This window comes from Sceloporus occidentalis, unplaced genomic scaffold, assembly GCF_023333645.1.
Source record: "Sceloporus occidentalis isolate IW3139 unplaced genomic scaffold, rSceOcc1.0.p SCAF_1, whole genome shotgun sequence".
Classification (NCBI taxonomy): domain Eukaryota; kingdom Metazoa; phylum Chordata; class Lepidosauria; order Squamata; family Phrynosomatidae; genus Sceloporus; species Sceloporus occidentalis.
The window spans coordinates 19,928,808-19,954,777 of NW_028316981.1; the positions used below are offsets into that span (position 1 = coordinate 19,928,808).

A 25,970-nucleotide genomic window follows, 5' to 3' on the forward strand; every position below is an offset into this window, starting at 1 on the left:
TGTCCAGGAATGCTGCCAGAATAAAATTAGTCAACGCTTGCATTTTCCAGTGTGGAGAAAAAATGCACAAAAAGCCAAAAACATAAATTGTCTGCAATCTTGCAACCTCTATGGCCCATCGATGCTCCCATCTTTTTTGACACAGCAATTGTGGTTATTCAAGTCCCCTATTTAAAAGACAGTATGAATTACAGCCAGCCCTCTACATCTGTGGCTTTGACTTTTGAAGATGTGGTTATTAGTGGATTTGATTAATATGTTCTCTCTATGAATCTCTAGGTCCTCCAGTGTGACCCTGTGGTCAACATCCACCAGATGTCATCCAGGAAGACCTAGAGATTCCTAGAGAGAACACTTCTTTAGGCATTTCTACATCATCCAGTGCAATTCTATGATCAATGGCAAGCATATACTGACCATAGAGGTGCACTGGAGGACCTTGAGGTTGTTAGAGAGGTGTTCTCTCAAAACACTACCCCAAGCATATACAAAATGCATTTAAATGCATTTTAATTTCAAGACAGGAAGACAAAAATGCATTTTAATTTCAATACAAGAAGACAGAAATGCATTTTAATTTCAATACAAGCTAGAAATGCATTTTAATTGCAGTACAAGAAGACAGAAATGCATTTTAATTGCAGTACAAGAAAACAGAAAAGGGGGAGAGACTGGAGAAAAAGAAGAGGGAAGGAGGGGAGTATAGCTTCAGTCTCCCTTATGTGAAATGCCTGGGACCCAAAGTGTTTGGGATTTTAGAATATTTGCATATACTGTACATATTAGCTGTGTCTGCACTGCAGAAATAATCCAGTTTGACACCGCTTTACTTGCCATGGCTCCATCCTGGGAAATTCTGGGAAATGTAGTTTCTTGTGGCACCAGCATGCTCTGACAGAGAAGGCTAAATATTTCATAAAACGGCAAGTCCCAGAATTCCATAGCCTGGAGCTATAGGGGTTAATGTGGTATCAAACTGGATTATTTCTGCAGGGATTCAAACCCTGGTCTCCAGAGTCATAATGCTTAAAACGCTACCCCACACTGAGAGTCTCAAATTAGTGGCCAGCCAACAAGGAGCAGAGTCTAAAGACACCAGATCCCATCTAATCTTGGAAGCTAAGTAAGGTCAGCTTTGGCTACTACTGGGATGGAAGAATGACAATTAACATGCCATCAGAACTACAATAATTAAGTTGACAGCAATGCAATGCTTTCAGGATCGTAGAACAGACCTCAAACATTATGTAAGCCAACTACCTGAGAGCCTTTAGGGCTGAAGAGCAGGGTATAAATACCGTAAATAAATAAATACCTACCCATGCAGGAAGGCCACTGCCACTGGACCCTGACAGGTAGCCCTCCAGTCTCAACTGAAACATGTCTTAATCAATGCAAGCCTACACCTTCTAGGGCAGTCTTCAAATTCTGTGATCAGGGCTTGGATTACTTGCAGAACTTGGAATTAGCTGCAAAGAACAAATTATTTCTAATTTATTCTCTATCCCCAATAAATACATACTTGACTTACCATAGCTGTATCATGGCAAAGGATAACAGCATTGTTGCTTTTACAGTGTTTCGTTTTATACATTGGAAAGATACTTTATGAGCTTAGCCAATATCTTTACTTTCCTGCTGTATGAAATGGGGATTACTGCTGGAATAAGAAAATGTATTTTAAACAAGTGTTTTTATATTGAGTGATGCCACCAGAACCACCCTTTTGCAGTCATGGTCTTAGCCATTTGAGTCAGATTTTAAAAAATCTTGTTGTTGTTGTGTGTCTTCAAGTAATTTCCAATTTATGGCAACCCTAAGGTGAACCTATCATGAGGTTTTCTTGGAAAGATTTGTTCAGAGGAGGTTTGCTGTTGCCTTCTCCTGAGGCTGAGAGCATGTGGGTTGTCCAAGGTCACCCAGTGACTTTCATGGCCAAGCTGGGAACTGAACCCTGGTTTCCAGCGTTGTAGTCTAACAGTCAAATTACTACTTTTGGGGAAACGTGAGTACTAAGTTACATTTATACATGTAAGACTAAATTTAGTGTAAGGAAATGTGTGTTGCACTTCTGCAGAAGCACAGTGGCATTTGTTATTTTAGAGTTTACTCGTTTAAGAATGAAACCATTAGCGTCCATTTCAGTCTCAGTCATGGAGTTTTTTTCTGTTCTGTTTGCTTTTTCAAATGTTGAAGTCATGCTGTAGCCACATTTATGTAGCAGAGGTGGGGCAGAATTATATACACTGAAGTGGACATTATCAAAAAGATTTGTGTTGCAATGAAACTCTTGGGAGGGTGAAGTATCCTGCTGAATACGGGTGAACTACAAGGGTACACCCATCGGAAAAGACAATAATGCTTGGTAATGTGGAAGGCAGTAAGGGAAAAAGGAAAACCGCATCATATGTGTGTGCATGTCTTCCAGTGGCTTACCCACATGGTGACCCTATGAATTTTATAGGGTTTTCTTATGCAAGGAATATTCAGAGGCGAATTTGCCAGTTCCTCTCTCTGAAATACCAGGCGTGTAAAGCGCCTGGTATTCCCTGACAGTCTTCCATCCACTAGAGCTGACCTTGTTTAGCTTCCAGATGAGAAGGGATCTGGTGCCTTAGGGTATTTAGGCCTTAAACCACATCATAGGTAGGTTGTTTCAATCCAAGAAGCCACAGCCCCGGATTTGCAAGACTTGACTGTTGATGATGGAGTTCTTGGATGTCCCACATTTAAAGTGCCACCATGAGTCAAAACCAGTTTGATGGCACATAACATGGTATGAGACATTCCCAAAATTCAGGTAGGCACCCTTCTTGTATAGAGTCCTTTTGCATATAGCAAGTAGATCCTGGATAAAACCCTCTGTCAACAGTGGGGTGTCTGGGATCTGAAGAAATTAAACAATTGAATAATACGCAATACTGTTATCTATCTGTAATCTTCGTAAACCATTCAGGCTGTGTGTCCAAAGAATAACATTATACTCTATGTCAGACTGCTATGGTGGAAGGATGCTTTTGGATGATTTAGGTCTAAAACACACTGAAAGAGTCCAGTTTGAGACCACTTTAACTGCCCTGGCTCACTGCTAGAGAATTCTGGGAACTGTATTTTTCTGAGACTTTAGCCTTCTCTGTAAGAAAGCTCTGGTGCCACAATAAACTATAATTCCCAAGATTCCCTAGCACTGAGCCAAGGCAGTTAAAGCAGTCTCAAACTGGATTATTTTTGCGGTGTGTTTTGGACCTTAGGCACTTTGGATCATGACTTCCACCACTTGAAACGATAGCTGGTTTTTATAAAGTTATTCTGTTGCTTTTTCCTCTCCCTGTCAGCTTAATATAGCACCAAGATGGATGAAAGAGGGTGGGAACCAACAGTAACGACAGTTTTAAGCACATCATTTTTGATGTTCAGGCTGCTAAAAATAAGCAGCATGCAGAACTTTAAGCATCTGCTAGAGTTTTTTGTTATTTTAATATAACAATATACTGAAACAGCAAGCATGAATATTCCAGCAAACTGAACAGGGCTGAATTCTGCAATCACTACAGAACCTCAGAAAAACTTTGCATCCTCTGAAAGACTGTGTTGGAACTCTGTCTACTGTCCTTTGATAAAAAGTGAAATACAAACATTAAAAAAAACAAAACTGGAAAGAAGATAGGTGCAAATGCAGAATCCATTTTCCTTCAACTACCCAATGGGATCTAGCAATGAGGTAGGAGGTAGATAGTCTCTCCCTCTAATAATTCCTCAGCATTCAGGTTAATTTTAGCAACATTAAGACCAGAAAGCCTTTGAGGTCATGGGTTACAGCTCTACATTGCCCTTCAGCTAGTTACTCATTACTTCAGCAAACTTTAACCATCACCTTTGCTTTCACATGTGTTCCTACCAGCTCCCTCCCAAGTTTTCCAGTTATGCTGAGATGGCACCCTGACTCATCTCATTTATTATTCTTTCCTCTCATCATCCACTTTTGACACTGATGTTGAGTTTACTTTATGTAGCTATAGTCAGTATGTAGAGAGATCTTGTAGTACCTCTGAGACTAACTAAAATAAAGACATTGGCAGCATGAGTTTTCATAGACTTCAGTCTGCTTCTCGTCCATGTCCTCAGAGGCACAAACCTTATCAGGTCACGACTGTCATATCCGCCATTTAAACAGCTTCACAAAGCTACATGTTGACTAGTTGTTCCCATGGCTTTTGCACTCATGCTGCACCAGCTGCATTTTGGTGCTTTGATGACATCCTTCCCCATTCCATATCCAGCAACTGGACCACTGTTGGTTGTCATTGTGTGCCTTCTAGTTGTTTCTCACTTATTGCAACCCTAAGGTGAACCAATCATGGGGATTTCTTGGCAAGATTTGTTCAGAGGTTTGCCATTGCCTTCCCCTGAGGCTGAGAGTGTGTGATTTGTCCAAGGTCACCCAGTGGGTTTTTAAACAGGGAATTGGACCTTGTGTTGTATTCCAACACTCAAACCACTATGCAATTGTTAACTGTATGTTATTCTAACATTGGCAATGAAGTAGTGCTATCTTTTTACTTCACCTGAGGTTACAGTTGGCTAGTTTTATTTATATCCTACACCCCCCCCCCCAAAAAAAAAAAAAGAGACCCAAAGCTCCCTAGAATACCCAATGTGGCCAACATTGCTCTGGCCTCCAAAAGAGGGGATTGCCTCTCAGCACTTGCTGCCTGAGGCAATTGCCCGCTCCGCCAAATGGAAGGACTGCTCCATATCAGGCAGACCCATCTCTTACTTCATTTAGGAACTGCCTGCCATTAGTCTACTGATGGTTCCCCGCCATTTTTCCTAAACTCCATATTGTATGATTCTTTGCTCTCTTCCTAAATACAATGTAAGTGCAGCATATTCTAAGACCTAATCAAGCAATATTTATTAAAAAGAACAAAGAACTAGATTGGTTTCATTCAGTGCCAGGTCTGAACTGATGTATGTTGTCCCTAGCTACTATTTTTTAAAGCGAATTTCTCCAGGGAAGAGTGATAACACTCAAGACAAAAAGAAAACATTAAAAAAAATCATTTTATTTGTTCACAAGACATTTTTTTCAATATGAAAAAAACCAAGGACATTTAAAAAAAAAAAAGAAGAGGAAAAAATGACCAAAACACAAAATGAAATAGAAACAGAAGTAACAAGCAAGAGACAGAAACAAACAAGACAGAGGAAGGGTAGTGAAGTCTTTGAAAACAGCACCCATTTGGGACTGATGTAGGAACGACTGGCCTTTCTCACACTGCTTCTATGGCTCTCTTATACAAAGTATGTTCCTGCTTTGGTTCTTTACACTATTCAGTACTTCTGTCTGTTTCTGCATCTAGAGATAGTAAAAGAAGCTTTTTGTAATTTCGGACTGGGGAAGATTCCCACTGAGCTAGCAAGTTCACCCTACACGACTGTCCCATGGCAGGGCAATACTGAGACAAGGAGCTTACTATATCCTATACAACATGGACTACTCCCTCATCCCTTGTTAAGCTAGCTGTGTGCAACAGGTCTTTGCCGGCAGCTGCAACTTTTTTCTGATCTTTGAAAACAAGGGGCCCTCAAGAGCTTTGTCCCCGCTATCACCAAACCAAATCTTCAGCACTTTGCTATGCGCCATTCCTTAAACTACTTTAACACTAAATAATTACTTCTATAGCAGTTCTATACACAAACAAGGAAACTGTGGATGACAACATGTAGCTGTGCATTTTGGTTGGCCCAATAAAGGTATCATTGTTTGGATTTTAAAGGAAAACATGGGTGGGTGAAGGAATGCAATGGCACTTTTAAGACAATTATTGTACTCCACTAGTGATTCCCAAACTTTGGTCCTCTGGATGTTTGGGTCTTCAGCTCCCAGGATTTCTGATTGTTGGCCAAACAGACTGGAGCTGCTGGGAAATGAAGTCTAAAATACCTGAGGACCAGAGTCTGGGAACCACTGACCTAAGTAGATAAGATTTATCACAAAAGCTTGTGCTGAAATACAGTGACTCTTTTAAAGGTACAATCAGATTCTCCCTTCCATTTTCCTTTGTATGCTGTGACAAACTGAAAGCAGATCCAGACATTACCCTCTTTCACTCTTTTTCAGTTTAATTCATAGTACCCCAGAAAATATAGCCCTTATCACAGTGCCTTTAGCATCTTCCACACGTGCAGTACTATAACTAGTGCAGCTATGTTGGCGAGGAGATTATGGGGGATATAGTCCAACAGACCTTTGGGGAAAGCTTGCTCACACTCTAAACAGGCCCAAGTCAACAGCAAGTCCCAGACAGCATGGCTCTCAAGGCTGAGTTACTCAGAACAAAAACAAATGCCACTCCTTGTTTTAGGTAGGCACATTTAAAGTATGTCAACAGCACAGGAACTGGAAGGCAGGAAGTAGCTGCCATCTCTGAACACTGATGCAGTTCTAGAATGAGTAGATAAAAATGACATGTTGTTGTTTGCCTTCAAGTCATTTCCAATTCATGGCTGGCAACCTCATCAGGGGGTTTTCTTGGCAAGATTTCAGAGGTTTGCCATTGTCTTTCTTTCTGGCTGAGTGCAACTTACCTAAGATCATACAGTGGCTTTCCATGGCCAAGTGGGGATTCAAATTCTGGTCTTCCAGAATCCTGGTCCAGTGCTCAAACTTCTGTAACATAGTGGCTCTTGAAAGTGACATATTAGGGTAAAAATATCCCTTCAGGATTTTTGAAAAGGCAAGACAGGGCACAAGTTTAAAATAGTGACTTGAAGCACGTTTTGGCCAAGTCAGAAGTAGTAAAATCACCGCTCCACCTCCATTTGGGCGAATTTAGAGTTCAGGATAGAGCACAGGCATTTGCAGAGGAACAGATCCTAGTGTGGAAATGAGCGTTAAGAGGAGGAAGGGCACCCAACACACCCAGCACTTTCCTACAGTTGTCATGGATGTCTCCTGACCCCAGTAACTCCTGGAAAGAGAACCCAAATTCTGCATCTTCCATTCTGTAAGTTCTTTCATGAACTTAAGTTGTTTGGAACTTAAGCCTCTTACTCCAGTGGCAATTGTTACAGAAATATCTTGCAAGGTTGACCAGGGAACCTCCAGTGAATGGAACCAAAGGGCCCTCCAGTTGTGGGACTGAATCTCCCAGCATTCTCCACTATCAGTGGTACTGGGACTGGCAGTCCAACATTTGGACAGATGAATGATTTTATCCCTGCTTTACTGCAAAATGTAATTGCACTTTCAAATTATTTTAGCACGCAAGACTAAGTTGATTCCGGTCTGAAATACATTTCAAAAACAATGACTTGGAGTTACCTTAATCATAGAAGCCAGACTTGACAGGAAGATGTCTTCATTTTTTAAAATACAGTTCCTACACATCTGGCAGGTCCCACCTTGGGAGAGACTGATACTTTTCCTTTTAAGTGTTCTAGAGACAGATTATCATTAGGAATAGCCAATGGGGAAAAGAAGGACCAGGCCTTTAGCTCTCCAGATGTTGACTAAACTACTGCTCCCATCATCCCTCACCACCCAGTAAAACTGATAAAGGCTGCATCTACACTGCAGAAATAACAGTTTGACCCCACTCAAGTGCTGTAGCACCATCCTATGCAATCCTGTTGTTTTAAGCCCAACAACACCTGCAGCTATTCTTACAAGAACCTTTCCACACACTGATGCCACTTAAATAGGCCAGTGTTTGGTCTGTAGCAGCCAAAGGTTAGTTCCACCACCAAGAAACAAAGCCGCACACAGCCAGTTTTAAAATGGATACTGCCCCACTCCCAATAAGAGAAGGAAGGAGAGATTGACAGAATAGACTGAGTAAAAGGAAAAAGAAATAGAACGTGGAGATGCAATTTTTCTTTAATTTTTATTTTGTGCGGATTTATTTATTTAACTTCTTTCTTAAAATGGTAGCAGGTTAACCTCAAGCTTCCTCCTCAGCCTCTTCACCAAAATCCTCCTCTTCCTCAGCTGTGGCATCCTGGTATTGCTGATATTCAGAGACCAGGTCATTCATGTTGCTCTCTGCTTCTGTGAACTCCATCTCGTCCATGCCCTCGCCTGTGTACCAGTGGAGGAAGGCCTTACGGCGGAACATAGCTGTGAACTGCTCGGAGATACGCTTGAACAGCTCTTGAATGGCTGTGCTGTTACCGATGAAGGTGACTGCCATTTTGAGACCTCGGGGAGGGATGTCGCAAACGGCTGTTTTGACATTGTTGGGGATCCATTCAACGAAGTAGCTGCTGTTCTTGTTCTGGACATTCAACATTTGCTCATCTACCTCCTTCATGGACATGCGTCCTCGAAAGACAGCTGCCACTGTCAGGTAGCGCCCGTGGCGGGGGTCGCAGGCTGCCATCATGTTCTTGGCATCAAAAACTTGCTGTGTCAGCTCTGGCACTGTCAGGGCCCGATACTGTTGGCTACCACGGCTGGTCAAGGGGGCAAAGCCAGGCATGAAGAAGTGGAGTCGGGGAAAGGGAACCATGTTGACCGCTAGTTTACGGAGGTCGGCGTTCAGCTGTCCAGGGAACCGGAGGCAGGTAGTCACGCCGCTCATAGTGGCTGAAACCAGGTGGTTCAGGTCACCATAGGTAGGAGTGGTAAGCTTGAGGGTCCGGAAGCAGATGTCGTAAAGGGCTTCATTGTCAATGCAGTAGGTTTCGTCTGTGTTCTCCACCAGCTGGTGCACAGAGAGGGTGGCATTATATGGCTCAACCACTGTATCGGAGACCTTGGGAGATGGCACAACACTGAAGGTGTTCATGATGCGGTCAGGGTACTCTTCCCGGATCTTGCTGATCAGTAAGGTGCCCATGCCTGAACCGGTTCCACCACCCAGAGAGTGGGTCAGCTGGAAACCTTGGAGACAATCACAGCTCTCTGCTTCCTTCCTCACTACATCCAGGACTGAATCCACCAGCTCAGCACCTTCTGTATAGTGACCTTTGGCCCAGTTGTTACCAGCTCCACTCTGGCCTAAATGAGGCAGGAGAAGGCAAGAGAGAAACCATGAAGTTCAGGCTAAGGTAGCTAACTTTCAGCTCCCTCAGTTACAATCTAGCTATTCTTAACTTCCTACAGCCAGTTTCCAAGATAGTAATTCAGTACATATCCCTGAACTTACAGGATCAATTCCCCAATCCTTGGTCTATCTCACAATTTTTTTTAACCTTCACCAATTTTGACTGGGCTCATTTCTGCATTCAGGTTCAGAAAAGCTAAATACTGCAACTCCCAGAATACCCTAGCCAGCATGGTCCCTGCTTTGTGAACTACATCCTACCAACTGATCTCCTTAGAAAAGCTTAAGCACCGCCTGGTTCCCTTCTTTACTTCCACATCCATCAAATGTGTCTATGTAGCAATTAGTGTCAACTCACAAGTTAGTGTTACTTCTCTCAAGTTCACTGTAGGCTATTGGGAGAGACTCCCTTAATAGTATATTTCAGGGGAGGGACACACATGGTACTGTCCCCATGTTCATGTGTGAGTGGCCATGCTAGTTGCAGACTTCTGGGAATGAAATCTAAACTATTTAGATAGCCAAAAGTATCCTGTTCTCATACTAGGACATCCCAGTATGTTCACTGGGGCACTTGCTTAATGCTGCAACAAGGAATGTTTTAACAAGCATCCCATAATTCAGATGTGCCCAGGATTTGCTGGCATGTCAGTCACTATTGCATGTTTTGAAAGACAGCCCCCTTCATACTTGCTAAACCCAACTGTTTGGGTATAGTTACTATACCCATCTGTTTGGGCAGCCACTAGCCTTAAAGACCACCCTATTCTCTTCTGTTTCCCTTAACACCAGCAGAGCATGATGTGACATGTCATGGAAGACAATCCTGTACACACACACACACACACACACACAATAAAGCAGCAGAAGGGGCGGGACAGTATCTTACCAAATACAAAATTGTCTGGTCGGAAAATCTGGCCAAAAGGTCCAGACCTTACAGAGTCCATAGTTCCTGGCTCCAAATCAACCAAGATGGCACGAGGAACATATTTGCCACCTAGAGGAAAGAAGGAGCACATTATCTTAGATGCAACATTCTCATGCAATAGATATGCTTCTACCACCATCACCTCCTCCTCCTCCTCCCATCCCAGATCTTGATGTTGCTGCTGGTTTTTCATCCATACAAGTTTCTATTCTAATGAAGCTGTCTTTGCCAAGTCCTTTAGACATTTGTTTGCCCAACACATTTTGGCAAAAATGTTTTGAAAAGCAGAAGAATTCAACTTGTTCAGTTATTTTAGTATGGCAACACCTACCCAAGTACCATTTTGAGGCTACCTTCTCCCCTACATCTTATCTCCTCAACAGTAAGGACTAGATTCAGTTTTAAAAACAAAAAGAAGAGTTATTATTTCTTAAGATGGGTGATAGTGCTTACCAGTGGCCTCATTGTAGTAAACACTGATGCGATCAAGCTGTAGGTCACTGTCCCCATGATAGGTACCAGTGGGATCAATTCCATGTTCATCACTGATCACTTCCCAGAACTGCAGGGAAGAAGGAGAAAAACAGAAATGAAGATTTAAGTTAGAAAGGGAGAAAATAGGGGGGGGGGGGCATATATTCCAGAAGCAATAGAATTCAACTGTGGGGAAGAAATACTGAATTCTCCACTGCCATGTGGTTGGCTCATGTTTCCATTCATGAAAATAGCAGCTTCCTTTCAGTCAGAGGAAACCCACAGTGTTGCAACTACATCCCCAAAGAATTCTTACAATACTGTAGTCTGAGTACAATTGAAAGTTTTACTTCCTCAAGTTGCTTCACTTAAGGGAATATGTGAGACACAATTTTATATAAACAAGAGAACTGTTAACTCTCAGCAGCATACTGGAAAAGTTGTTGTCCAGCGATGTCTAGAGGGCTGCTTCTATATGTCTGAGACTACAACTCATCAACACTACCCACCATGGCTAATGGTCAACCATAATGGAAGTTGTAGTTTAAAATACCTGGAGGACACCATGTTGCCACACCTGCTCTACAAGATCGCTAAAAGAGCTGTCACCAGCTGAAACTTGCATATATCTGATGGACCTCAACCCCCATGACCCTATGCCATTAGCTATGGCAGCAGGAGCTGATGGAAATTACAGCCCAAACCTTCACAGGAATAACATTCATCCCCAAGTAGACATTACTGAAATGCTCTAGATACCCACTGAGTCCCCTATCTAAGTACTAATGTAATAGAAACTTTAAAATAATTGACCCAAAGTAGAGGACTTGATTTGTATGTAGCCCTCTGTGCATACATTGATTATGTACATCAGTATAAGCACACATTGAATCTATGAATGTGTATGTGAGTGTTACTTAACTGGGAGCAATTCCCTCTGTATCTGTAGCATGCCTCTTCACTTCTCCACCCCCAGCATTCATTTGGCCAGCTGCTTGTACACAAGCATGCCAGGCCTCTCTCCCCTCCTTTCTCTCACACACGCTTTAAACTGCATGGCCTGGACAGATGGCAAAGGACTAAGGTTAAGCTGCTTGTATCCGGCCTCTGCCGATCAATTCTCCACAGGGGATTAGAGATCTTTCTGGAAGCCGAAACTCCCAAGATCCAACCAACAGGGGAAGAAGAATGAGCTGAAGGCTGGGGCTAGACAACCAGACCTGAAGTGGCCATGTTTTTCCAGGAATATGAACACACAGTCCTTTGGAAGTACTCAATTCCAGGGATGGACCATATCACCAACTGGCCAGCCCCCTTTAACTGATGGCAAGACAAAGGCAAGACAAATTTTGAAAAGATTTCCAAGCTTCACAAGTAAAGATATAAAACCCCACAGGCCTATTTGGAGAAAGACAATAGAGTTTAACACTGGAAGGAAGTTTTTGTAACTATAAAAGACCATGTAATGTGGGGAGACTATCTGCTGCTTGTAAATTAAGAGCTCAGTTGCAGCTCTGTGGCCCCATGACTGTTCTTGCAGTCTTAAGCTAATTTTTTAAACCCCAAACCAGCAGTAGACTGCTTCCCAGTTTTGTTTTGATTTCCCACCCACCCTTGCCACAGATATAGGCATTTCTGGCAATCAGTATGGACCTTGGAGGGCATTTGGGGGAAAGAATGGGCCCATGGGCCCCTTGGAGATGCCCATCCTGACCTAAGGTTATAATTCTGGAAGAGAAGGATTAGACCCCTCCCTGGTCATCAGTCCTTTAAACACAAGTGCCATTTTATGAACGGAGTGAAGAGTGGAAGATAAAAATACTAATGCCCAGTAACTTTCCCCCAGAATAACAAGAAACTCCATCCCAGTATGAGGCTTTGGCAAAGACCTTTCTATTATGTGCTGTAGTAACTCAGGCAAAGCAGCCTACCTAGGCAGGATCATATAGGATAAATATTACCTAGAGTGCTAAATGAGGCTGGGAACGGAGCCAGAAAATGCTCCCAAGAGTCAAATTTGAATGTATACCTCCAGGTGCCTATCCCCAATCCCAATACAACAAGGAATTGGAAACTGGCCTACAGAGGTTGTCTCCTGGCTTACCTGTGATGTTATATGGCCCACCCTAAAGCTTCCAAGGACAATCCAGTATCCAGGACCACTACCAACTTAAGATTCATTTGGGGAGGAAGATTATTTAGATGTGTAGAATCTAGCATCAATGTCTGGGGGGGGGGGTGGAGGGAATGAGGAGAGATGCACAGGAATGGGAAAATCTGTTATACAAAGAAACTAGGTTTTCTTCTCCTGGAACAGACTAAATTGGGGGCAAAAGCAACCCAGAAAGAACCTGACACAATCTTTACTACTGTGTCAAGGGGTGCCATACATTCCTAGACCAGCAGGTCACAGCATCAAAACCCATAGCTTAACCCACTAATACCCTGCATAAGATTGTACCTACTAAAAGAAAGTGAGTCATCCCATATTTAGAGCAGAAGGTGGGAAGGTAAATGTTGGGGTTAAAACGAACTACCCAAGGGTTATGTACCCTTGTGCATTTGTGTGCACAGTTCCCTGATCCTGCTACACACACCCCCACATTAACACTAACCATGGAGGTTATCTGAAGATTATCTAAACTAAGCTGTACTGTGCAGGCAGAAAAGCCATTACACAGAAGAAAGATGCATTTTACAGGCAGGAAAGCTGGTTTCATGAACTTAAGCAGGCAAACGAAAAAAGAAGAAAAAGTGTGGGCACACCACTGGGGCTAACTCTTATGCAGACATACATTTTCACCAAGTATATATATATCAGATTTCTAAGAATTATAGCTGGCCCTGTCTTCCTTGCAGTGGCCCTACCTATATTGTACTTGGTTATGCCCATAGTCCAATGTTATGAGACTCTTCCCAAACTCGAATTAACATCCAGAAGCCAGAAAGTTTTCTCTCTGTTACCAGGATGATAAAAGGTCTGGAAACTAATACTCAGGGAGCTTGGTATGCTTAGTTTGTGGGAAAGTAAACAGAGATGACATGAGAGCCGTCTTCAAATATCTGAAGTGATGTCAGGGAGAAGATGGAGCAAGCTTGTTTTCTGCTCCTTTTGAGACAAGGAGGACCAGCTGATTCAAACTACAAGAAAAAATATTCCACCTAGACATTAGGAGACAGTTCCAGACAAGAGCTATTCAAAAGTTACACGAACTACCTCAAAGTGTGATACTCTTCACGTTTTGTTTTAAGTTACAAAAACCAAAATGCAAACAAAAAAGTAACCAATGTAGCAAGTGGCAAAAGTGTTCCCACTCCACCCAAGTAACAACAGATTATAGAGGAGGAGGGGAGGAAACCTTGTAACAAGTTAACATGATGAATTCCTTTCCTTTCCTTTCCAAGCTCTGGGTTTGCCTATGAAACATTTTGGGAAGGGAGCACTCTCTAGTGCTGGAAAGGAAGGGGTTAAAGGGTCCTTTGAGGCTGGCTAACAATACAGATCCAGCAAGCAAAAGGAACTGTTGTAGGACAGGACCATAAGCCCCTTGTTTCCATCATTAAAAGACCTGGCCACTGTTAAAAAGGGAGTTGCCCATCGGAGCAAGCAATCCACAAGAGAGTGACACAGTCTCACAGTTATTTTAATTAACATCATGTAGCCCTTAGCAACCCAGACATCCTCAGTCAAGAGAGCTGAAATCAGTGTTGTACTTCTCCAAGGCTTAACCAAGGATCCTAACTTTGTGTAGTGAGGAACTTTTGCTTTTTCAGATCGATGCAGACCAGCATCATACTAAGAAGCTGAATGAAAAGCCATTTCAGGCATCACCTGTGCCATCAGCTCAGTAGGTGGGATTAGGCAAATTATAATCTTTTACCCTCCCCTCAGTAATATGGGGCTCAACCTAGTGTTAAGTATCGCTGAGATAACGCAGGCAAGGCACTGCATAAACCTCAGGTTTTATCCTGCACATGGGGATGATCTAATCTCTCGCAGTAACCAGCGTTACATGCACCTGACCTCAAGAACATTCCCATGGAGATTAATATTTAACATGCTTCAACTGCCATTTTATTCTAGTAAGTTAGATTAGGGGTTATGATTACAGAAATATTTTTTATTTTATTTTTGATAGCGTCTCCATGAACCTATTTTAGTTGCAGCTTAATCCACCAGATCAGGTCAAAGGTAGATTCAGAAGCACTGTTCAACAGTGCAGAGAGCAGAAAAGCTGTAGCAAAAGGAGTTATTTAAATGTGGTTTGGGTGAGGAAGCCCCAAATTGGGTGCAGGCCTCGGGAAAACAGTCCGCATTCAATTTGGAGTTTTGACACTGCATCATGCATAAACAGGACACAGCAAGCCTAGGAGGAATTTGGGGGAGTAAATCTGCCTCCAGTCCCCACACAATTGCCCATCACTGCTGCAGATAATACTGATATAGATGGACCAAGGATCTGATTCAGTACAAGGTGGTCTCATGTGTTTCCAGTTTCATGACCAAAAGTGTTCATGAACATATTTTTGTGCCCCAAGAGGAATCTGCATTCCTCATCTCTTCTTGCTTTAATAACCAAAAAAGAACAGAAACAAAGCTTGTTTATGGCTTGCTAAGCATACCCACTTTGGTTATCAGTACTTCCCATCCAAGGAACCTTGTTGTTTGTGTTGCTGAGAATACTATGCATGATCCCCTACCCTATATTGTATTCCTACAATGTTCAGGCGCTTCTGGGGAAAGGACTACAGCAAAACTAGTTTCAAGTCCACAGCACACATCCCCTTGGACATAAAAGCACATTCACGTGCATATGCTCTTAGTTGGTAGTGAACTTCCGTTATGTGCTCTCTGAACATCCCTTTCTGCTTTAGGGAACTGGAGGTAGAACAAGGTTCACTTCTTAAGTTATTCACTGTATCTTCCCATTCAGACCCCAATCATTAAATCAAATACATGGTCTTCAGCAAAGCAGGACCTGTGATTCTCAAAGAGATCAAATTTGGTATCTGAAAGCACTAACATTGGGTTGTTTAGAATTATTCCCCAAAGAATATTATACCTTCAGGGAAATGCTAGTTTGCATGCTGTTGTCCTATAAAGACTAAATGATTTCCAAGTGTAAAGCTGCATCTACACTGCAGAAATAGAATGATAAGAGTTGGAAGAGACCGCAAGGGCCATCCAGTCCAACCCCCCTGCCATGTAGGAACTCTCAATCAAAACATCCCTGACAGATGACCATCCAGCCATCTGACACCATTTTAACTGACATGGCTCAATGCTATGGAATTCTGGGAGCTGTAGTTTGTTGTGGCACCAACACCCTGACAGAGAAGGCAAAATATCTCACAAAACTACAATTTCCAGAATTCCATAGCATTAAAACATGGCAGTTAAAGTGGTGTCAAATTGAATTATTTCTGCAGTATGAAAGCAGCCCAAGTTTGTAGAATTGATGGTATAACTACATGTTTACTAGGCTGAGAACAGCCTACAAAATGGAGGCCTCTTTAGAGGGGCATAATCACCACTCCTTTGTCTATTCCCTTTGGGACTTCCAGAAGACCTATGAACAGAGATAATAAAATATTTGATTTATTTCGTCCCTCAAAGCAAGGCAAAAATTGCACAAATAAAACTTTAAAAAAAAAAAGATCAAGGAAAATTATTTAGAAGCTTTAATTTTTAAATTCAGCCACTAGTTAACAGGAGTCAGCTTGTAATCCAAGCACAGAAATAAATCAAAATAAAGGGAGTGCAGAGCTGGTTTTGGAATGTTTTACTGAATGTGCTGATCATCCCCCGGGGTAAAATAGAACAAAATGCAGAAGGCCATAAAATGAGACCTAGTTCATCGCATCACCCTGTGCATCAGACAGAAGAAGTGCATACTTGGTAGGGAAGAGTAAGATTATTCTAGACTACAGCCTTTGCTTGAAATGGCTCCCTTGTTAGCCTCAGAATCAATAGACCAGTTATAGCTGGCCAGCTCTGAGCACAATGGCCTCATCAATTATGGGAGCCAAGAGGGAGGAGGAATACTTCAGGGAGACAGTCATATACTGCAAAGCTTTTCTTAGGCGTTTCCTTGAAAGAAATGTAAAATGAATACTGGTGTGTGGTTTTTTTTAATTAAAAAAAAACCTTCACAACATCCTAAAGGCTGGAATCAAAAAGTGCTCTTTCTAGAAGCACAGAATAACTTTACTGTAGCAGCAAATAGTTTTTAGATGTTTTCCCCAAAACGTTAACATCCCAAAGAGGCCAGATCTTGAAAACTAAGCAGAGTTGGCCCTGGTTAGTACTTGGATAGGAGACCACCAGAAAATACCATGTAGTGCAGGGTGCATTTCTGAGAAAGAACTGGCAAAACCACCTCTGAGTATTTCTTGACTAAAAAACCTAAAAAAATTAATGGGGTCACCATAGGTCAAAGGAGACTGGAAGGCACATACGTTAGAACCAGGTTGGCAAACTGACACATATCGTTTTAAGAAAGTGATGTCTGCTAGGTGTTTCGGACAACAAAACCTATAAGTCCCAACTAGCACCAATTGTAGGAGCTCAACAGTCCTAAATATCTGGAGGGTATCATGTTGCTTCTTCCTATTCTATGGAAGTTATGAAGTCAATCATAAAAGAACAAAGAACTCTCCATCAAACATTTAAGCATTTTTTCCTCCATAGCATATAGACTAATGTATAGTTCGGGTGATTTAGTTTTAGTGCTTAGACTGAGTGTTCATTTTTTAAAAATTCAAAAAAAAAAAAATAAAAATCAAAAGGTCTATGCAAAGTTCAGAAGATCCAGCAGTCTCCAGCATCGTATGGCTTATCCCACTCAAGGATTCAGGCTTCCTTTGTCTTAAAATCTATGCCAAGAAAAAAAATCATGCCGTCTGGCTGGCTTGGTCTTGCCAAACACACCCAAGGCACTGCAGATCCATAAATTTTTAAATACACGAGAGGGCGTGGAGTGGGGAGGCAAGCTTGGTCTGGTCTCACCAAAACTGCAGACCCAACCAGGCAAGAAACTGCAAACACTCACAAAAAAGAACCAACCTAAGCATTTTTAGGGCTGGTAGTGCCAATGGATTCCAGAGTAAGGGACTATATGGAGCTGTGGCTGGAAGCCTTTGTTCTGAGAATGGGGCGCATAGTGGGGGAAAGGAGAATGCTCTGAAATAAGGAATGATCCTGATTTTGTATAAAGATGTGGTAGCCATGTATCCAAGCAGAGTTCTCCTGCTCAGCTGTCTAGAAAACCCTTTTTATTCATCAGGTGCCACCAGAGATCTGCAGAACACACCCTCCTGCCTACTAAAGCGTGTGCCGCAATGTAGGTCATGCAGAGGTGAATAAGGGTGGGGCAGCTGGGAAATATCAGACACTGGATCACTGGGCTAGGGAAGATCTTTCCAAGCAGATCTCTGGAAAGCAAAACTCCTTTTCTAAAAGTCAGTAGTGGAAGCATTATCCTTGGAGTACAAACTGTTACTCTTTGTTTTAAAACCCTATGCAACATCAAAAGAACCACACCCACAATCCCTTCTCAACAAATACTACATAGCTACAAAAATGGAAAACCTTTGCCTGTAATCACATCCCTATAATTTGTCAAATCGTTTTTTAAACCAAACAAGAGTCAGTTGCTTACCACCAAAGCGTTGCCTTCCAATATTCTGTTGCATTATAATGACCAACCTCCCAACAAAACCCATGGATGGGGCTACAAAGGTAAGGCTGACTCCCCAAAGCAGGATGAAGCTCCTTTAGCCCCAATCCCAAAATATTTAAGACATTCTCCTATATAAAGGAATAAATGTCAGTAATATAGTGGTTGCAAAAGACTCAGCCTACCACAATGGTGTACCTCAGCTCTTACTAACAGGATTCTGATGCGATATAATATATGTATGCACAGATGATTTTGACCTTCAAAGGATCCATATTTAAGCCCTAGGATGTTACTTTCATCCCATCCCAAATGATGAGCCTTTTCCTTAATCTGCATTATATAAATAGTAACCACACAGGGAGATCTGGAGCATGAATAAACAGAGGCTCTTGAAAAAACAGCTCTTTGGGTTATTCCTGTGTACCTTCAATAAGAGAATAAAAAGTAAGCAAAATGGTTTCTCGGTTGGGAATGTGTGTGTTCAAGCTTTTGGGTGCCACATAATTCTTTCAAGGGAATAGCAGTGTCAGTCTGGAAAATCAGTGTGCATTTTGTATTAGTTTTACTCACAATAATTCAAGGTCCATATCAACTACCTATTCCTATCTCTAAGAAAAAAATATCTCAAGGCAAAGTTATGGTATATTCCTGTTATACATTTTTATCCATGATACATTATGCAGATAGTGAATGCACGAAATATATCCAGATAAAGGATCCAAACCTACACAAAGCTGAACCTGTAGACCCCTCTTCCCTCCCTCTATTTTTGCTGAGTGGGGAAAGCAGGCTGAAAAACTGAGTCCAGAATGTCTGCCATTGTTTAGACCAAGGAGACACGCCTTAGAGCTCTCACATACGCTCTGTATCCATGCCTTCAAGTCAGCAACCCCATGAATTTCATAGGATTTTCTTAGGCAAGGTATACTCTGAGGTGGTTCCTTTGAAATAGAGCCTACAGCTCCTGGGATTCACAGGCAGTCTCCCCCTTCAAAATAGCTACTTAGCTTCAAAGATCAGATGGGATCTGGTGCCTTTAGGGTATTTCCCTGCCTAGCCTATAAATAAAACTGTTATCCTTCCATCCACATACTTTGGAGCATTCATTTCAAGGAGGAGGAGAGTTTAAATGGGCCGTTGTAGAAATGCCCTGTACAGTATAAGAGCAGTTTAGTCTGGCTACAAGCCAGTTCAAGATCTATAGAGCGATGCACACATGCCAGCACTATTGGAGGAAAGGGGAGGGCGATTTTAGGATGGCTGTGAGCCAGTTTTAAGATAAATGGGCTTCATTTACTATGGGAAGTCTTGCAACAGAAGCATGCAAAATAAATAAATAAAAATTGATCAAAGAGTGGTTTAGCTCAGTACTCATGATCAGTGAATGCAAGCATCTACATTTTATGTCATGCTTAACCACAGGGTGACCAGATGCCCTATATGCAAAGGAAGGCATGTGGGGCATTCAAGAAAAATGTATGGCATTACAAAATAAATGCTAAGAACACTCATACAAATGTAAATTTATGCTTCTTAGTGATGTTCAAAATGAAGCACATTTTGGAATTCCTCTTGGGACAGAAGGCTGAAATGTAGGACACGTCCTGGAAGAGGAGGACGCCTGGCCGTCTTGCTGGCTCAAGTTGCCAGGAACAAGTCCTGCTAGGGCTGAAACCAGTCCTTTCTCTCTCTTTCTGCTGTTGAGTCCCACCCACCCAGCAGCCATTTTACACATACACACCACCACAAAGGCCAGATAACGGTCTCCGTATTTCTAGAAAAATTCTGACAGAGCCACAGTCTCGAAGAAAACTGCATCGCTTTAATAAAAAAGGGGGCAGCCTGAGACCCTAAAACAAGTAGGAGGTGGGGAAGAGGAAGGAAGGCTCCATGAAAAATTATTTTGAGCCAAGGAATGTGGAGGGAAGCAGAAACAGAGGGCTGGTCCCCGGGAGCCATGTGCTGCTGCCTGCAGACAAAGAAGGGTGGAAGGCAGTGGGCGGGAGAGCAAAGGGGACGGGCCTCTGGCGCCCAAAATGGCATTGGCTCAGCAGGCAAGGAGGGAGAAAAAGGGGGAAGGAAATGGCGGGGAGGAAAGAGCAGAAAAAGAAAATCAGAACCAGCCCTTTTCTTTCTCTGTCATGAAGCAGAGATTCCAGCTCTCTTTTCTTCGCAAGTGGAAGACCTTGCAACATAGTCACAACAGAAGGCAATTTTTGTAAAATGAAAGTAGCAGCACATAGTTACTGCCTGAGAAAGGAGGGAGAGGAATGAGACCCAGAAAGAAAGAAAGAAAGAAAGAAAGAAAAGAAAGAAAAGAAGAGGAATTAGATCCTGAAAGAAGGGAGAGGAATGAGACTCTGAGAGAAAGAAGGGAATGAGACCAAGGAAGGAAAGGAATTGGACCTTGAAAGGAGAGGAATGAGATCCTAAAAGAAAGAAGAGAGAGGTATGAAACCCTGAAAGAAAGTAGAGGAATGAGATCCTGGAAGAAAGAAGGGAGAGGAACTGGACCCTGGAAGAAAGGAGAGGAATGAAACCCTGAAAGAAAGGAGAGAGAGAGGAATTGGACCCTGGAATAAAGAGAGGAGAGGAATTAGATCCTGAAAGAAATTAGACCCCACACATTAACTTTGAGGTTATTACAGTAATGTATTGCAAGCATTGACCACAAAGTATTTTTCTTTAAAAATGAGGGGAACCAGACTTCTGCTCAAAGGGGGCTGAGGAGAGAAGCCATTTTGCCCTTGCATCCATTTGGGAGGAAGTGAGGGGGGTGAGAAAGAGCCAGTATTTGTGCAATGGGGCCCCTTTCAGGCTATGGTTACAAGGAGGCTTTTCAGTGGGTCCTAAGGGTGGAGGAATGGGCATGGATGTCAGCTGCTTTGGCTATAAATCTCCACCCCACGCTGCATTATGTGCATGTTGTGTGTCTTCAAGTTGCTTCCTAAGGCAAACTTTCCATGGGGTTTTCTTGGGCTGATTTGTTCAGAGGAGAGTTGCCACTGCCCTCCTCAGAGGCTGAGAGGGTGTGACTTGCCCAAAGTCACCCAGTGGATTTCATGGCCAAGGTGGGGATTGAACCCTGGTCTCCAGAGTCAGTCCAACACTTAAACGCTATGCCATGCTGGCTCTCCCATGCAGCATTACTAAACCACGTTTTCTTATTCTTCATCTGTTTCTAAGCTTCCGTGTGATGTTTAAAATCAGTTTTATAGTGTTTTAGTGTGGTCTTTTTAAACTAGTCCCAAGACTTCCTGTAAACTTTTTTAAATGGGTTGCTGAATCTGTCCCAGTTGGCATAGAATTAAAGTAAACAAATAAATAAGCACAACCCAAATATTTTAAAGAGCCTTATTGTGCTTGCAAAGGACATGCCCTGGAAAAGGCTTTGCAACCAATCCCTAAAGTAACCGGAAGGGTTACAAAGAGTTCCTTTTGTGTTTTTGGTTCCTCCTTGAACTTGCAGGGTGTTTTACTCCCAGGGGCTGCCCCTTGAGTAAATCAGCCCCCTCAGGGCTTGGGCTAAACCTGCCTAGTGCCCTTCCTTGGAGGGCAAGGAACAGGGAAGGAATGGCTGACCGCATGGCTTTAGGAATTGTATGGCTATAGGAATTGCATTCCTTCCACTGACCAAAAAGGCGGGAACTGAGGGGGAAATGAACCTTTTCATTATGTGGGGAGGTCAGGGTGACTGGATGTCCTCCTTTCCCAGGACATCTCCTCCATCATGTCAACCTTCAGCCCAGGAGAGAATTCCCAAATGTCCTCCATTTTGAGCCTAAGCAGCAGGAATTTCTATTGATATTTGACATCTCCTCCATTTGAACCTTCTGTCCTCTATCTTGAGCCTGACTACGAAGCATGGCTTTCACATTTCTATGAGCGTTTTGACCTTTTTCTTTGGTAACGCCCTGCCTTTTCCTTAGACGTCCTCCATCTGTCCTCCTTTGGGGTGGTGACCCTGGGTCACCTCTGGTCACCCTGGGAAGGGAGGGAAGTCTTTCATGGAGGGACGTAAGTTATTACAACTCCTTTTTTTCATCTAAATTTTTTGTTGTTGAGAAACGAACAACAGATTGTTGCTTCATTTTCGCTCTAGCTTTGCCTCCCACTTCCTTCTCCCTTACCTTTTCTTTTCTTAATAATAAAAACAGAATTGTTTAACGGTGCGTAAGAATAAAAGCCTATACTTTCTCCAACTGCCTCCTCCATTAAGAGGAAGCAAGCCCTCCTTCTTCAGCCTCATGGGGGAAGCCAGCCCCATTGCCTTGACCCAAAATTCAAACCCCACCTCCATGATGCCAAGTTGGCGCTAAAACCAGACCTCGCAACGGTAGCTAGATGTTATTTGGCGGGGTTTTCTGAATGGCGCCTTGCCACCCAAAGCAAAAGCCTAATCCTGCATTCACTATGCAATTATTATTATTATTATTATTGTTATTATTTTCCAGAAAGTGCAGGTGGCCTCCATTTTGAGCCAGGCTTAAGCAGCAGCATGATTTTCTATTCATGACAGGGTGCCCAGAAGTCCTCCTTTTTTCCCCAGGACATGTCCTACCTTTCTCCCAAATGTCTTCCATCTTGAGCATGACTAAGAAGAATGAATTTATATGTGTATGAATGCTTTTAGATGTTATTTTTCTGCCCAGGAGGAATTCCCAAATGTCCTCCATTTTGAGCATGGCTAAGGATGCATGAATTTATGTTCATACAGGGTGACCACACGTCCTCGTTTTTCCAGGACCTGTCCTACATTTCTCTGTCCAGGAGGGATTTCCAAAGTATCCTGCATTCGGAGCATGACCAAGCATCATGCATTTACATTTATACAAGGCGACCAGAGGTCCTCCTTTCCCAGACATGCCTACATCCCTGGCTTCTGTGCAGGAGGAAGTTCAAAATGTCCTCCACTAAGAAGCATGCATTTACATTTCTATGAACGTTTGGAGCTTTTGTTTGGTCACGCCCTCCTTTTTCCTCGAATGTCCTCCATTTTGCGGTGCCTTGTCCTCCTTGGCGGTGAGGACCATCTGGTCACCCTGTTAAGGAGCCACTTAAAAGGGGGGAAAACACCCTCCATCTTGAGAAATCAAGCAGAAAACTAGTTATTTTTTAAAAGATGAGGAAAGAAACCTAGCCCTCCCACCCAGATCCCCCCCCTTCCACCCAGACAAATTACTCTGCCCAGAGGCGACCATTTTACAGGTAACAGAAGCCGCGTTTTTCTTTAATCCCCATTTTAAATTAAATTTAAAAAATTAAAAACCCATGTGACTTTGTTTTAGGGCTACTTCCCTTCTGCCACGGTGGCACATGTTTTTGGAGGTCTTATTCCCCCCTCCATGCTTCTCTTTGGCTCCCCAAGCCCTCGTTACTTTTGCAAAAAAAACCACCTTAAGTTACACAGAAAAAAATGACACATCCTCACCTTTGCACCGATCTGGTTACCACATTGCCCAGCTTGAATGTGCACGATTTCCCTCATCTTGCCTGTCCTTTTCTCCTTTTAATTACTTTTAGTTACTTTTAGTTACTTTCCCCCCTCCCTCCCGTTACTTTGACGCTGTTCCTTTAACGATAGAACGTTGGGGAGCTCAAGGTTCTATCCTCCGAACGCGAAGAGAGCAGCTGGACCTTCTAAAAGCTGGAGGCTGGAGGCGGCCAGACAAAGGTTTTATAAAGGGGCCTGCAGCTCGCGCTCCCATTGGCTGAGACGCATGAGGAGCGGCGCTCTGATTGGACGGCGGCAACAAGAGACACGTGGAGGGATGGAGGGTGGGAGGGAAAGAGAGGCAGAGCTGGGTGTGGCAGCAGCAGCAGCCCCCATTGAGCCACTCTCCTTTTGTTGGGAGGAAATGGGCGCCATTGAGCCAGGGAGGGGGGGTTGTGTCCTCCTTTTCCCGGACCCGTCCTCCATTCCTAGCCTTCCAGCCAAGAGGGATTCCCAAATGCCCTCCATTTATTTATTTGGAGCAGGACTGGGAAGCATGGGTTTTATATTTATATCAGTGCTTTTGTTTTTAGCTTGTATTTTCTGCCCAGGAGGAATCCCCAAATGTCCTCCATCTTTGAGCAGGACTAAGAGGCGTAAATCTATATGAGTGTTTTTAGCTTTTATTTGGTAATGTCCTACATTCAGCATTGCCTTGCCCTCCATTGTGGGGAGGACATCTGGTCACCTTGGGCTTGGACTAGTCAGTATGGTGGTACTAGCCACGCCTTGCTCCGATAAGATCAGGGTTGTAGCCATCAGATCCACTTTCACTGCAACCACAGTGTCTTCCACAGAAGAAATGCATAAATTCAACCTAAACAATGGAGGAAATGAAGAGAAGTAGGAGTGAAGACAGGAGGAAGGAACATCAGCAGTCTTAGATGTGTGGATGGCACTGTATTATTAGCAGACAATATCACAGATGTGGAGCAGTTACTAAGGAAGGTCAAGGCAGGCTTAACACTGAATACAAAGAAAATAAAAATGATGACTTCACCAAAAAATGGTGAGCATGGAAGAAATATATAAACTCAAGCTAGATAATGAGGAAACTGAAACAATTAAAGAATTCCCATACGCTGAATATTGATCAGAACAGAGCTGCAGTCAAGAAACCAGAGAAAGACTAGGAATGGGAAGGGCAGCAGCTATGAAAGAACCAGACAAGATCTTAAAGAGCAAAGATAGGCATCTGAGCACTAAGATGAGAATTATCCAAGCCATTGTATTTCTCATCCCCATGTACAGATGTGAGAGCTGGGCAGTGAGAAAAATGGGTAAGAATAAAATAAACTCATTTGAGATGTGGCGCTGGAGAAGAGGCCTGAGGATACCATGGATGGCCAAAAAGACAAATGGGTCCTCGTACAGATCAAGCCTGAAATTTCCCTGGAAGCCAAGATGATCAAACTGGGGCTGTCATTCTTTGGCCACATAATGAAAAGGATGGATCACTAGAAAAGACAATATTGCTAGGAAAGGTAGAGGGCAGAAGAAGGAGGGGAAGACCACATGCCAGATAGCTAAACTGTGGCAGCAGGTTGGTCACAGGCATGAGTTTGCAGGAGCTAAACAGAGCAGTGGAAGATAGGGAGTCTTGGAGGTGTCTTATCCATAGAGTTGTCAGTTAACAACAAATAATGTCATCTTTTGGGGAATGCTGCCTGGAATTCAGCTCCAAAGTATCACTTTCTCTTATTGGCTAATTTTCTGCCCTCATGGCTGGCAGTTCATGTGTGTGTATAAGAGGGAGAGGGAGGAGGCCCTTGGTATCCACCGTGGTTTGGCTTCAGGATACCAAAATCTGTGAATGCTCAAGTCCCATTAAATGCAGTGGCATAGTATAATGGTGTCCCTTATATAAAATGGCAAAATCAAGGTTTAATTTTTCAGAATTTATATGTTTGTTGTTGTCATTATGTGCCTTCAAGTCTTTTCCGACTCGTGGCGACCCTAAGGCAAACCTATCAGGGGGGTTTCTTGGCAAGACTGGTTCAGAGGAGGTTTGCCATTGCCTTCCCCTGAGGCTGAGAGAGTGTGACTTGCCCAAGGTCACTCAGGTTCATGGCTGAGCTGGCAATCGAACCATTTTCCAGAGTCATAAACCAACACTCAAACCACTGCATCTCTGTGTGTGTGTGTGTGTCTATATAGACACACACACATATATACATATACTCAAGCCATGGCTGGTTGAATCTGTGGATAAAGAGTCTGTGGATATAGAGGACCAACTGTATATCTGTCAGCCTCAGAGGAAGACAAGGGCAAATCCCTTCTGAATAAATTCTGCCAATAAAACCCTGTGATAAGATTGCCATGGATCAGAAATTAAT

At 42.9% G+C, this 25,970-nt stretch overlaps 1 protein-coding gene across 1 annotated transcript; it reads right to left on the bottom strand.

The window, feature by feature from the left end:
- Nucleotides 1-5,046: 5,046 nt before the first annotated feature.
- TUBB (tubulin beta class I) lies at nucleotides 5,047-23,791 on the bottom strand. The gene is made up of 4 exons (XM_089515120.1): nucleotides 23,569-23,791; nucleotides 10,435-10,543; nucleotides 9,940-10,050; nucleotides 5,047-9,004 (listed from the first exon to the last, which is right to left on the bottom strand). The coding sequence occupies exons 1-4, from the start codon at nucleotides 23,623-23,625 to the stop codon at nucleotides 7,947-7,949; spliced, it is 1,335 nt and encodes a 444-aa protein (XP_089371246.1). The 5' UTR covers nucleotides 23,626-23,791; the 3' UTR covers nucleotides 5,047-7,946.
- Between the last annotated feature and the right edge of the window lie 2,179 nt (nucleotides 23,792-25,970).

What these genes read in the sequence shown, in the direction of transcription:
- TUBB (XM_089515120.1), bottom strand. Translation starts at nt 23,625, where the DNA reads ATGAGGGAAATCGTGCACATTCAAGCTGGGCAATGTGGTAACCAGATC. An exon ending in TTACTACAATGAGGCCACTG is followed by an intron (nt 10,051 to 10,434) that starts GTAAGCACTATC and finishes TCTTTCCTCTAG; the next exon opens with GTGGCAAATATGTTCCTCGT. An exon ending in ACCAGACAATTTTGTATTTG is followed by an intron (nt 9,005 to 9,939) that starts GTAAGATACTGT and finishes TGCCTCATTTAG; the next exon opens with GCCAGAGTGGAGCTGGTAAC.